This window comes from Panulirus ornatus, chromosome 39 (assembly GCF_036320965.1).
Source record: "Panulirus ornatus isolate Po-2019 chromosome 39, ASM3632096v1, whole genome shotgun sequence".
Lineage (NCBI taxonomy): Eukaryota > Metazoa > Arthropoda > Malacostraca > Decapoda > Palinuridae > Panulirus > Panulirus ornatus.
This window is the reverse complement of record NC_092262.1, coordinates 8,318,800-8,333,508: the sequence shown is the minus strand read 5'-3', so window position 1 is coordinate 8,333,508 and position 14,709 is coordinate 8,318,800. Positions and strand designations below refer to the sequence as shown.

The following is a 14,709-nucleotide window of genomic DNA, read 5'->3' as shown; positions in this document are numbered from 1 at the left end:
TATGATCATCGGTTAATATACATAGTACTAAGTTCTGCGGAAATCATGAAAATTCATTTTCTTTGCAATCATAAACTACAGCGTATGCTTCTCTAATATATATCCATTCATTATCAGTTACAGAAATGAGTGTGATAAATACTGCCACTCCACAAGTAGCAGGGGTTGTTTGAAATTTTACAAACATTCAAAATACTATGGTCACTGCTTTCTTCATGGCAACTCCTCTAGTGATATAAGCTTGTGAATATTATTTGTATCACCTTAGGATGCTCTGTAACCCACCCCAACACTAAAATAAATTCACTATGTTCTAACAGCTTAAGTGGCAAAAATTACAACCCCATGTATACGAACAACCTCTTCAAAATAAATATACTTTGTAATGCCACAGCTGGTCATCATGCTTGCTGCCTTCAGCACCATAATGAGAATTCTGGCACTTATTTCAATGTTCCTGTACCATAAAAGTCAGAACAGGATTTCAAAGTTTTTGATGTGAAACCTATGGCAATTTTCACTCAGGGAGTGTTTAGCATTCAGTAATATGACATTCTGTGAACTTAGGCTGTTGATTTACATTAAGGTTAATATACAGAAATAAATGTAATAGTAATAGAGCTACTGAAGAATATTTTTCATATACATAATGCTATATACATATTACACACAGAAAAAAAATCACTATTACTGCCTTTATTCTATTCTCCTTATATATATATATATATATATATATATATATATATATATATATATATATATATATATGAAAAACAAGTAAAACAAAAAGCATAGCATACGAGAGGACAATCTGATTTTCTCACCACAACTGCCGCAAAACCTCAGATTGCACCACAACATCATTAATGTTCATGTGCCTGCCTGTCATCCTGAGGGAATCAATCACTCCCTTATGCATAGATGCCTAAATTCAAAATCTGCAGCTCTCTGAATTGCTCTAAACAATTTTCACATCCAGTACAACTGGAATCATGTCATCTTCCTGAAATGCCTATCATGATTTTGGGTTTCAACAACGTTTTGCTACATGCAAAACCTAAATACAAGATATTATGATTCTTAAAATTTGTCCTAAACTATGACAGGCAAGAAATTCAACCAAATTCAACTTGACTACAAGATTTGTATGAAACAATGCATATTTCTGTCAAACACAAGGCTATATTTGCTATTGCTTCATGGAGCACATCCCACCTAATCAATACCCCCTCATAAATGGCATATGAAAGACTAGTACACTGTAACAAGGCTGTGTCCAAAGTTCCCCACCATTCCTACCACTATCAACATGAGATCAAGTAGGTAAGCTTTCAAAAGCCATATAAACTCATGATATACCTGTACACCAGTAATTACAGGGCACTGATTTAAAGGCCTCCGGTAGAAAGCCTGTCGTTAATAGATATACAGTAAGAAAGTTTTGAGAGGTAAAGGTCAAGTTTAACTTCAGAGAGACCAAAACTGATCAAAACTGGTAAGGAACTTTTCAATATCAGCCAAAAAATCAAGATCCCTGAGACAGCTAAATCTTCTTAAATAAAACTCAAACCCTTGGCACATCCACATATTTCTCACACAGAACATTCAAACTGTGAACCTAAATTAAAACTTCTAGATTAAAATTATATCTTTATCAACTCCATAAAGGTTGATCATTTATCAAAAAATTTCCTTCACTGAAAATTTACAGTAATTTCTTATCATTAAGCTGTTTAAGTCCCAAGAAATCATTCACATCGTCCACTTAAAAATAAGAAATTTTTCAGAACACCAATCTTTTTAATACCGACAGGTGAACATGTTAGATATACATTGCAATAAATTTAAAAAAAAAATAGCATCACTATTACAGATAACATCAATAGTCCAGCATAGCTTTTCTCTGGCTGGCTAGTTCAGAGGCTCGCCCATGTGTCCTTCTAAGCCTCTTCTCTGGAAGCTCAGTGGTTTTGTCCTTTGAATTCTCAAGCTGTCGTTTACTACCACAATTGTCAGTGGTACCAACACTGTTATCAAAGATGGTACTACCTTCACTAACTGTTGATGTTTCTGCTTCTTCACCAGTGATGACCATTTTTCTGGGAGAACCAAGGACACCATTTTCAATAATCTTTTCTAGGGACTTTGCATTTGGTAAGTTTTCTTTATCACTATTCTCTTCTTCAGGTCTACACTTAACTTCTGTTTCTTTTATAAGATGTGCTTCTGTCTGTACATCAAAGGAAGATGTGGTACACGCAGATGAGGAAAACTGCATAGGTTGCTCAATGGATTTCTTTTCATCTATGCAACTTTCTCCACTAGGTCTTGCATTTAAGTCACTGTGATCTTTTGCATAAACAATACAAGTACTTTTTGTATTGGTAACCAAAAAACTATCTATGAAATTATCACTAACTCTGAGAACCTGCTCTGGACTTTGCTCACATGTCACATTTGTCCCATCTTGAGAAATGCCAGAAAGTCCATAATTTTCCCACACTACACTAATGCCATCATCCTCTGCTATTGGTTGGTCACTTATAATGCATGTTATCAAATCAGCATCATTAATCTGTTGCTCATGATTCAATTCAATTTCATTTCTCAATTCATCAGCCTCTCCTTTGGGAACTGTCTGTATGTTGCCTCCAGTCGACTCCTTTGAATGACAAAACTTTGCCAATTTGTTCTTTCTAACTGTATTTTTTTCCTTTCTAGATGCAGGCAATGTGGCCGTCAGAACACTTGCTCTTTTCTTTGAACTGAGTTTGCCATCAAACTCAGATGACATCGTCTTTTTAGAGGCTTGTGATTTCTTCTCTTTAACAACACTTAACTTCAAATTTCGTTTCACCTCTGCCTTGGAAGATCTTACTTTCTTCTTATCATTTATTGGGATGTATTTGTCCTTGATAACAGAAACTCGTTTTGCTCTCTTTTGTTTAATAACTGGTAATACTTTAGCTTTTTTTGCTTTTTTACTTACTTTTACATTATTAGCATTATCACTTATAGACTTTATCTTCTGTTTCTTGTGTTCTAATTTTCCATGCTTTACACCTATAATACCATTATCAGAAAACACTATTTTTCTTTTCTTTGCTTTAACTTGGCCATTAATTTTCTCATCACTTTCCCTATTACTATATGAACTTGTAAGAATTGCAAAAAGTCTATCGAACTCTTCCCAGCTCTTTGGTTGCCTAAATTTCTTTTTACGTGGAGTATCAGCAGACCCATCTTTATCTGATTTTTCACACTGACCAATATCATCTATTACTACAAAGTCTTCATCTCCATATTTTGGTTTATTCACAGAGCCTGGGGGTCGTCCACGTTTTTTCTTTTTCTTAAACACTGGTTTCTTTTTCACAAATTCCTCCTTCGTAACAGCTTCATCTGAACCTACAACTTTCATCTTAGGAACAAAGCCATCATCGTACAATTGCATTTGAGCTAATTCCTTCTCCTTGGCTTCCTTTTCTAATTCCTTTAAACGCTCAAGTCGTGCTTTCTCTCTCTCCAATTCCCGTTGCTTCCTTTCCTCTTCACGTCGTTTCTCTTCTCTTTCTTTCATTTCTTGCATGGCTTCATACCTTCTAATCTCTAAAACATCATCCCAATCATACTCACTCTCATCCGAGTCTGATTCTCCCTCAGATGCGGTTTCTGTATCTGAACCTGTACCTGTACCACTTGATCGTTCCTTCACCAAACCTTGATTCAAAAGCTCTTGCCAGGAGGGATAACCAAGAGTATCAAAAAATTCATTATGAATTGTTTGTAAAAGGCGAAAATAAGATATTTCAATCTTTCTGCAAGGGTACTCATACTCTTTCCTGTAACCTAAATACAAATATTCATCTTCTTTCATTGATACAACTTCCTCTCCTTGAGGATTTGCTGTCAAACTTGGATCTGGTGTACATAAATCTCTGTCCCGGAACACTTCAATAATGCTATCCTCTAAGCAGATTGCATCTTCTAGTGCTTCAAAATCCAAAGTATCATCTGCCTCCAAGCCAGTATCATAACAATCAAACTGAGTTATCTTCTTATGAGCATCTTCACTGCCATTAACAGGCAAGAAGAAGATATCTGGCACTAAATCATCTTCATCAACATCTTCATCTGCATCTTTCAAGGCATCAAGTTCTGTGTGCATCACAACGTCTTCCATCATACTCTCCCGGTTAAACTCACTGACATCATATATCGCAGACTGACGAGGCCAAGACTCGCCAAGTAGTGCCCACGACTCAGCCTCCTGGAAAACACAGGGATAATGGGGAATTTCAGCCTTGTGTCACAATCAGTGATGTCCCATGGCATTAATGCTCAGCTAATTCCATGAAAAAACAGTAACCTTCACTCCATTCACCCACCATTCAGTGTCATCTATATGAAAAATTTTGGAAAATAAGTCTTCAAAGCTTTAACTGAGCTGCCATGAGTAATACAAGACACAGCTGTCCCCCACATCCCATGTGATTTCCAAGGTGCCACCCTATGCCACCCAAAATCTAGAGCTTCCTTACACTAACTGATATGCTTTCACCACTTTATCATAAAACACAAACATAATATATAATATGAACCTGGGGCAAGACACCAACACACACCGTCCTATGTGAAATACCCATTTAAGCAAACAAGCAATAGTTGACTATTAATGCACCAAGAAATTAAGTTACACTACTAAGGACTAGTTACTCTGCTCAGATGGGCGAGTGTGTTGATTGGTGTAAGGCCTCGACCACCCCTTACGAGCATCGTTTATGGCACCTTTGGGCAATCACATAGGACAGGGGGTAGTTGCAGAAAAAGCAAATAGGGCCAAAGGAAAGAGAAAAAAAGAATGCTACTTGCAGAAAAACTTTAGCAAATCAAAGTCAGGATAAATGGTGAAGCATCTGAATACTTTATGAGCAAACGTCATCAACTCTAATAAAAGTATAATTTTCCATCATGACCAAACATCTACCAATAATTAGTTCAATCAATTCTGATTAAACATCTGTGATACTCCTTTTCATGAAATCATACAAAAGTAATAAAGTTACTAAAATAAAGCACAATCTCTACTGATCATTAAACAAAAAGGCTAATTAAAAACTTGGTCATAAAAATGCAAAAGGTTACAAATCTCTATGCCATATCATCAGTAGTCATTAAGAGAAATATATAGACAAGCTTAATCAAACTGCCCCGAATTAAAACATACATAGACTGTATTTCAAATTTTTGGAGAGTTGATTGCATTTAACAATGCTACAACTGCTAAAGCCTAATACTTGTATTCCTTAACATGCATCAGAAAAAGAGGCACCAAAGCACTAATACACAACCAACAAACTGGTAAAATCTAACATGCTTCTAACAATACTCACCCATGGACGGTCCGGTGTGGGCTGGCAAGTGTTGTGTGCTGAAGGTCCAAGGCACTCCAGGTGGTAATAGTTCCGGCAATCAGAACACCTCAGGAGGGAGTCAGCTCCTGGGGCACCACACACATGACAGACAGCACATCGTCGGCATATCCAAAACACTTCCTCCACTTCTGACTCTGGACCCTCACCATCCTCCAAGCAATATGGGTGAATGCCCTCACAACACCATGCACAGTATAGTAGCTAAATAAAGAGAAGAAAAAAGGTCAAATCTTTCATTCGCTTTATTTTCTTAACTAATGAATTACAACCTATGATCTATAAACACACAGCCTCTCAGCTCAGCTCAAATGGGTCTAAAATTAGAAAATTGGACTCCACACTACTACAATACTTTTAAATCATTCACTTTATAATGTTAATTCTTTATGTGTAACTAATATTTCTCAGTCCTTCAGTCAGCAAGAGCCTGCCTACGGTTGGGCCCACTAGCATTTGAATCCTGGGAGTAGCATTAGGCCCACAGCCAATCCCTGCTGTTCACCCTCCCTTAGGGATGGCTGATAAGTGGACCCATATTTTGGGCAGGGGTGTGTACGTAACCATCTGTACTATACAGAATAAAGTTTTACACACAATGAGCCCACTGTTTCATGAACATTCTCTACTATCAAGATACTTTCAAAAGTTATTTTTGCTATCTATGAGCACAATTACCTATTTGTACCATATGAGGAGAAAGATTTACACTCATGGGACCCCCATCTCTTGAACATCTACTTCATACAACTTTCTAAATGTATGTATGTTGTCTGCATTAACCATGTCCTCCATCATCTTATTCCATTCATCCACCACTAATATCATGTGTTTTTTCTACATATTTTCATTTTATGTCCTTATCATCATTTTATGCCCTACGCTTGCCCGATTTCTACATCTCTCAAGAGAACTATTCACTATGTCACTGATCTTTTTTCAAAAACTTAAGGTAGTGATCAGGTTACCCCTCACTCTTCTTTTCAAGGTGAACAAATTTAGTCTCTAGCCTTTCCCTGCAACTTAGCTCTCCAAAATCTGGTACCATCTCTACTGCCTTCCTCAACACCTCTACTAGCTTCGTGCTTCTTTACATTTGACGGCTAAACCTGAGAGGCATATTCTAGTTTGGACTTTCTATATATGAACAGCTTCCTAAATATTTCCATATACACATAATTGAATGGTATTCTAACATTTGCCAACATATAGTTTTGTGTGTGTGTGCATGCAGTAACATAAGAGCAAAGAGAGGGCAACACTTGTAAAACTCCCTCCCCATAACAAACAAATAATAATCACACAAACTGCTTACAGTGTAGAGGTTCATAAATCACTCCCCGGCATACTTAACTGAAATATCTCAAGACTTACACAATTCAGTCACTGGATCCTTCTATATCTTTCAGGGTCTTCCTCTTCTTGTACTTTCAACCAAAAATAAAGACTATGTTTGCCAACCTATCATCTACCAAATGTTGTGCTTGACCATATGAACTTTAGCTTTTTAAAAGGCCTTCATCCACACTCACATTTATTTATCTATATTTATTATACTTTGTTGCTGTCTCCCGCGTTAGCGAGGTAGCACAAGAAAACAGACGAAAGAATGGCCCAACCCACCCACGTACACATATATATACATACATGTCCATACACACACATATACATACCTATACATCTCAACGTATACATATATATACACACACAGACATATACATATATACACATGTACATAATTCATACTGTCTGCCCTTATTCATTCCCATTGCCACCCCACCACATATGAAATGACAACCCCCTCCCCCCCTCATGTGCGCAAGGTAACACTAGGAAAAGACAACAAAGGCCACATTTGTTCACACTCAGTCTCTAGCTGTCATGTATAATGCACCGAAACCACAGCTCCCTTTCCACATCCAGGCCCTACAAAACTTTCCATGGTTTACCCCAGACGCTTCACATGCCCTGGTTCAATCCAATGACAGCACGTCGACCCCGGTATACCACATCGTTCCAATTCACTCTATTCCTTGCATGCCTTTTACACTCACATACACAAAACCATTTATAGCAACATTTAATAAAAAAAAAGGAAAAGTTAGGTTTAAGAGCTAAAAATACTAATTACAATATGCAACACAACACATTCAAGATATGTCATTCAAGTGTAATCACCAAACATCTTAAAGTTATTTAACTGTAATCACCAAACACCTTAAACGACAAAGAAAAACAAGACACAAATACAATGAAGAGCAATAAAACTACTTCCAACATTTGCAAATGAGGCTAAATGCAGTTAGAAATAAACCTAAAATTACTAAATGTAGAGTTTTTTCTATTAAAGTAAGATAAGTGGGGAAGAACTATGGCCTATATAAAGGCCATAGTTGTTTAATATTCATGGATGGGATGGGGAGGTGAATGGAAGGGTCTTAAGAGCAGTGAACAGGTCTATGGTATACTGGGGATGGGAAGCCCATGAAGTGAATCAGTTGCTGCTTACAGATGACAAAGCTCTGGGGCAAACTCAAGAATGAAAGTCCAGAAGCTAGTAACAAAGTCTGGGCGAGTATGTGAAGGAAAATAGTTGAAAGTGACGGTGAAAAAACACAGGGTAGGAATATCTATCTATAAACTACATCTTTGATGCCCACTTGCTCTGGGAATTCCCCTAAGGGGGTGGCCGCAGCAAAAGTCACCATAACTAGTGAAGTTCATTTACAATTCTCAGCCTTTAGTGCTTCACCCTTAACAGGCCACTCACAAAGGTTTAAAAACTCTAATGCAGTGTTCCTCAATGTTCCTGCCTACTTCTTCACCTAATGCTCCCACTTAATGTTCCAGCCTATTACTTCTACCTAATGCTCATGCCAAAAGGCAGGACTTGTACACAGCGCAGGAAAATCAAGAGTTACCAAGTCGTGTGAGACAACTGAGGTCAAGTGTTATGTGTGACAAGGAGAGACTATGTTTCTGGACAAAAACTAGCAGTCCACATGTGGGTTGGGCAAAAATAAACAGCTACCTGGGACAGAGGAGTGCAATTTGACAACCACTGGAGTGCACCCATCACTAGCCCACTCGTTACCCACGTGGGTAATACTGGTAATATATCTCCTTGTTGGTGGCTGCCTAATAATTACTACCTACCGGTAAAAATGTGCAGAAGGGAAATATGACAAGATAGTAGGAGAGTCTGAATTGGGAGAACCTAGAAAAAATAAACTTTGGGTATCTGCTAGTGAACTTGATGACACCAGGTGGAACCATTGGGGCTGAAGTTTCAGTGTGAGACAAGGGGCTTGATTTAAGGAATGTCTGAAAGGAAAGACCACTGTCTGTTAGAGCCAAGATGATTGTGGGAAGGTATAATAGTCCTGACAACACTATATGGATGTCTTGAGTCCTAAATCAAAGAGAACAGATAAACACGGACAAATTGGAAATGAAGTGTTGAGGCCAATGCATGATGTTGAGCAGGTTGTCGTGTAATAAAAGGCATCGTTACTAGTGCAGTATGGTTAAGAAAACTGACCAGGGTGAACTGATATGGTTCTGACTTCTAGACATAATGAATAAAGAAGGATTGTGATGAAGAAGTGGGTGGGAGATACTGAGAAAGAGGTGGAAGGTTGGGGTGAAAGACACTCTAGTGTATCAGGATTTGAATACTCAAAAGCATGAGAGGTACACATGCAAGAGGCAAAATCAGCTGCATGAATGTGGTATATGAGGCGATGTGATGTCAATGGGCTGAACCAAGGCACATGGAGTCAAAAGCAAACCAAGAAATTGTATGAGGGGCTGGGGTCTTGATGTTGGCTCCTAGTTTTGGTGGGGAGAGAGAGAGAGAGAGAGAGAGAGAGAGAGAGAGAGAGAGAGAGAGAGAGAGAGAGAGAGACAGAGAGAGAGAGAGACAGAGAGAGAGAGAGAGAGAGAGAGAGAGAGAGAGAGAGAGAGAGAGAGAGAGAGAGAGACAGAGAGAGAGAGAGAGACAGAGAAAGAGACAGAGAGACAGAGAGAGAGAGAGACTAAAATTACATTCTCTGAAAAAGTGTATGCTCTAAGAAGATTGGAAAGTTTTCAGAATGCAAAAACTTGTTTTGAAGAAAGAAACACTCTTCCAAGCAGTGTCTCGCAAGACTTGACATGCTTTGAGAGAATCTCTAAGATCCCTCAGGATTAGAAACCACTAATCTCTAATTTCTGGTTCAGTAAATAACTCTCACCCCTCACTATAAAACAACACAATAAAGCCTCATCTTCATTCCCCTCAAAACAATAATTCAATCACCTAACCCTAACTCATAAGTCAACAGCACTTATCTGGCAGCTGCCTGCAGTTTATACTAACGCCACAGGGAAAGCCTGGTGTTTAAAGAAAAGAATGCTTTTTCTAAGAGCTGTGCCTATCTGGTTTACAGATGAAAGTTGTTGAGGAAAAGTGAATAGGCCTACTTTGTTGGAATGAATTCTGTATCATGGTCCACCTGCCTTAATGTGAGAATACTATTCATATAACCATTTACAAACACACAGAGCTGTACACAAATATACACACGAGTACATAAAACAGCTTCTCACCCACTGAAAAAAAATTGTGAAATGAAAACTAATCCACCAGTCTGAGTTTTTTTCTCTTCCTCTTAACCAAGTTTCTGAATTTCCCCCAATTATACCAAGGTTACAAAGTATTGCATGATATAAACAAGTGGAAAATATGTTACAAACCTGCTCTTTTCCCACAGAGCCACAACGGAAACAAAGAACTTGTGGATGAAGTGATGATGCCGTGGTCACTGGGTAGCCTGTAAGCATCATCTCATCTGCATCATAACCCTGCCAGTAGTCAATGTTTACAAAGGTTCCTGGTACAAACTGTTTGCCTGCTGCAATGTCTCCTCGATCCTGAAAAGTTGCATGCAGTTGTGTGCTGCATTAATCTACCAGAATCCAATGGTTAAATGTAAATAACATTACAAGAACTGAAAAGAGTGTACTTGCAATACTGTTAATATGATGTCCACCAACTGTAGCAATGAAGCTGTCACATTAAGTAAATCATAAAACCCAACTAATTTCTCTTACAATACCTACATTATCTTTATAAGGCAACACCAATACCTATAAGCAAACTTGAGGAAATATACTATTCTTTAAGACGACAAATTTCTTTGCCCAAGTAACACCATACTTTATTTACAAACAGTAGGTAAAAACTGATTCATGTAATTTCCGGCATTCTGATGAATGGTTACTTTACAGAATGAAGTCTTTCGTAAGTTTCTTTGTAAAACCAAGAAAAAGTATGAGATGAAAGTCTCTACTCTTAAAAAGAATTAAATATTTGGAAAGATCTAGTTTAAGATGAACATTCAGGGGGACACAACGACCAGTCTCCATTCAGTCACCTCTATGATATGTTATCACTTCTTAATATAATCAACACTATAGCCTATGACTATCTACGGGGAAAAAATTAGGTCCAATATCTGAAAGTATGCAAGATCATACAACAATGAAAAATAACAAAGGCTAACAATCATTAGTGACTAAAAATAGACTTTTGAATCAGTACTACACTTAGCAGTTTGTTCAACTAACTCAAGATGAGGAAGGTGCCTGACTTATTTCCTGAAGAATCGTTCTAATGAAAGTTATTACAATTTTCTGAGTCTTTCTGATATTAACAAATTCTGTCATTTTCAACTCCATCCTAAAAGCAGTAGTCAAACCTTAATGCAGGAAACTGACCCAACACAAGGATTCTTCCTTTGGAGCCAGCTCATTAGCAATTGCCTAAGCAATCCATCTTGGATTCTAAAATTGAGCAAGAAATAATTTCTCTATTACCTCAAGAGAAAAACTCTTCTTTTCTATGGTTACATTTTTTCATCCTTTCCATGAATCAGAGAGGCCTTACAGACAGTAATCCAAGCATGCCATTCATCTTCTTACCAACACAAGCAGAGCTACACACAACTCTGTTTACACATTCAGTCTCTTTAATGATGTGAGAGAGAGATACATTGTGTTAGCATATTACTACGAATGATGCAGTCTCATTGGTAGCTTGCTTACAATCCTAGCAGGATATTACTATACCAACTCACAATATAGGACTATCTCAGCACCTGGCATTCATCACAATTTATCACAACTATGTTAACAGAAACAAGGGCTTCCTCATTAATGCAAGCACCACAGTTCATACTGCTCCACTAATATCTCGTAGCTTTTCATCCAAATTCTCTTTAGAGTTAATTTACAACTTCATACCTTCACTACCTATCTTTCTATATCTCTGATGCCTGGTCCCCTTGATAATTCCCTCCAGGGTGTGGCCAGAGGAAAAGTCTCTCCATAACTGGTGAACTCCAATGTTGTTTCTTAGCCTTTAGCATTTCACCCTTAACAAGCCACTGGCAAAGGTCAACTAGTGCAGCGTTCTTACCAACTACTTCTGTCTAACGTGTCAATTGAATGTTCCAACCTCCTACTACTACAAATGTTCCCATCTACTGTTCCTACCTCTACTTCAACCTAAGGTTTCTCCCTAATACTCCAATTCAATGTTGCTACCAACTACTATTACCTATTGCTACTATCATTCTGCCAAAAAGCAGGCCAGCGCATAGCACTCACACAGGAAAATATACAGTTACAAAGAAATGAGTTGTGTGGGTTCATTGTCAAGTATTATGTTTCACAAGGAGAGATTTCATAATAGTGGGATATACCTACTTTTGTCCTTCATTTTATTTTCATTCACATTTCTAGCACTAAACCATCTTAAACAAAATGCTAAACAACCCATCACAACAACATAATGTGATAAGGCCCCATTTAGCCCTTACAGACTGCATTTCAGGCACTGCCTAACATATCTATACAGCCCATCCACTCATATACACATATATACATAAACACCAATACTTGTGCATATACATATACATACACATACATATTCATACACAGACATATACATATATAAACTTACACATAATCATATTTGCTTGCCCTCATCCATTCCTGGTGCCATCCTACCCCACAGGAAATAGCAATGCTACCCCCTACTTCAGCAAGGTAGTGCCAGGAAAACAGACAAAAAAGGCCACGTTCTTTCAGTCAGCTTCTGGCTATCACATGTAATGCTCCGAAACCACAGCTCCCTATCCACATCCAGGCCCACAGACCTTTCCATAGTTTACCCCAGATGTTTCACATGCCCTGGTTCAGTCCACTGACTGCACATCGACACCAGTATACCACACTGTTCCAATTCACTCTATTCCTTGCATGCCTCTCACTTTCCTGTATCCTCAGGCCCCAATAGCTCAAAATCTTTTTCACTCCATCCTTCCACCTCCAATTTGGTCTCTCACTTCTTGTTCTCTCCACCTCTGACACATATATTCTCTGTCAATCTTTCCTCAATCACTCTCTCCATATGTCCAATCCATTTCAACACACCCTCTTCTGCTCTCTCAACCACACTTTCTATTTTCACACCTCTCTTACCCTTTCGTTACTTACTTGATCAAACCACCTCACACCACATATTGTCCTCAAACATTTCATTCCCAACACATCCATCTTCCTCGGTACAACCCTATCTATAGCCCACGCCTTACAACCTTATAATATTGGTGGAACTACTATTCCTTCAAACATACCCATTTCTGCTCTTCTAGATAACATTCTCTCCTTCTACATTCTTCATATATAAATATATGTGGTTAAGGGTTGTAGTCTCTGGCTTTGGGATATCACATATGAGACTAGATATGTGCATATGAGGTCACTGTTAGCTTGTTTCTGAAGCTACTTCACTAAACTGAGAAACGCTATTAGATATAAAAAGAAAAAGAATATGGAAGTCATTTTTGTGAAATTTGATGATCTAGTGGCTTCCATGCTACTACTGACTAACAGCTTGATAAGAGAGGTTCTGATTCTTCAAACAAAATTCTTTTCACCTTTACTGTGGCCACGCAAGGATACACTATATGTCACTCTCTCGAGATTCAACCCTGACTAAACACTGGCAGGAGCATAAAGGTGGGGTCATATCACTGCCTAGAGGCTGAAACAGTTGTCCTTCCGCTGACATTATACCTTTATCTTAGATGTTAACTAACAGTGACACCTTGAATTTGTAATATAACCTATAATGCTAGAAAAAAAACACAGCACAACTTTTGGTTAAATAATAAACAAATGAACTTTTACATATATTTTGGTCAAACTAAGTCTGGTTGAATACTAATTTTTTGCATTCCTTTACTTCAAATCTCACTGGCTCAAAAGTCCCTCTCATGACAAAAGATCATTATTTCTTTGAAAATCTGGCCCTTTCAATCAACATCAAAATCTAGAAAGATCTTAAATAAATTTTATGCCCTTCACATGGTAAAAAATAGAATAAGTTCAACACAAGTGAATACACACCTTTTGGTCTGGTTGGGTACGTGTCACATGTCTTGGAATGAACACACCCTTCTCTTGTTGCATTGATTTGGACACACTGTCATTGGCGACTTCAGGCAGCTCAATCTTGTCTTCTTGTACTTTGACATTTATAACTGGAACTTTACGTGCGTCTTTGATAGTAGATGGAGAAGAAACTGTTGTTGTAATTACCTGATGTGGCTGTTTTGTACTACTTTCCTGGCTAATAGCTGATTTGACTGAAAGTCTTGGATTGTGGCACTTCCTCATGCTGCAAAGATAATGTAAAAAAAAATCTATCACTACTAAAAACCTATCTTTAAGGAATTCTATCTATTGTCATTACTCCATTTCATGTTTAATGGGGTGGATCTGGCACACACAGTCCCTACAACATCACTCACAAATATCCTAAACCAAAGTCTAGTGTGTTAACTTTAATGAGTTACATACTTCAATTTTCTGTTACTATCTATCATCATCTTTATCTAACCCAAGGACCCCTTCTCCAAGAGTTGCAGCTTCAAGGCAGTTACAATCAGTAGCAAAGAAATGATGGGCTCCTCTGATATGAGGTCTTCAACAATATTGCACATTAATGATACAACCTAATCAAAGGTGACTTTGCATACTCTGATGTCCTGCTGTTCTGTGCCAAATCGTACCATGCAGTAATTCATATGGATCATTACACATGCAATTATTTTATATTCTTGACATCAAATTTAATTATTGTTGATGTTAAGTTTAGATTTTGTAAGGATGGTTTAATGATACAGTCAAAAAAAGACATGGTATTTGTATCATGGAATATGAAGGT

The 14,709-nt window shown here is 37.8% G+C and overlaps 1 protein-coding gene across 1 annotated transcript in view; it reads right to left on the bottom strand.

Annotated features, from left to right (window-relative positions):
- The window catches only part of trx (histone lysine N-methyltransferase trithorax), a 111,844-nt gene that overhangs the window by 58,540 nt on the left and 38,595 nt on the right, over positions 1 to 14,709 (bottom strand). Inside the window, exons 7-9 of the mRNA XM_071684987.1 lie at positions 13,890 to 14,160; positions 10,170 to 10,346; positions 5,394 to 5,636 (exon numbers count right to left, since the gene is read on the bottom strand). Coding sequence (XP_071541088.1) covers positions 5,394 to 5,636; positions 10,170 to 10,346; positions 13,890 to 14,160 — 691 coding nt within the window. The remainder of the gene's footprint in view (positions 1 to 5,393; positions 5,637 to 10,169; positions 10,347 to 13,889; positions 14,161 to 14,709) is intronic.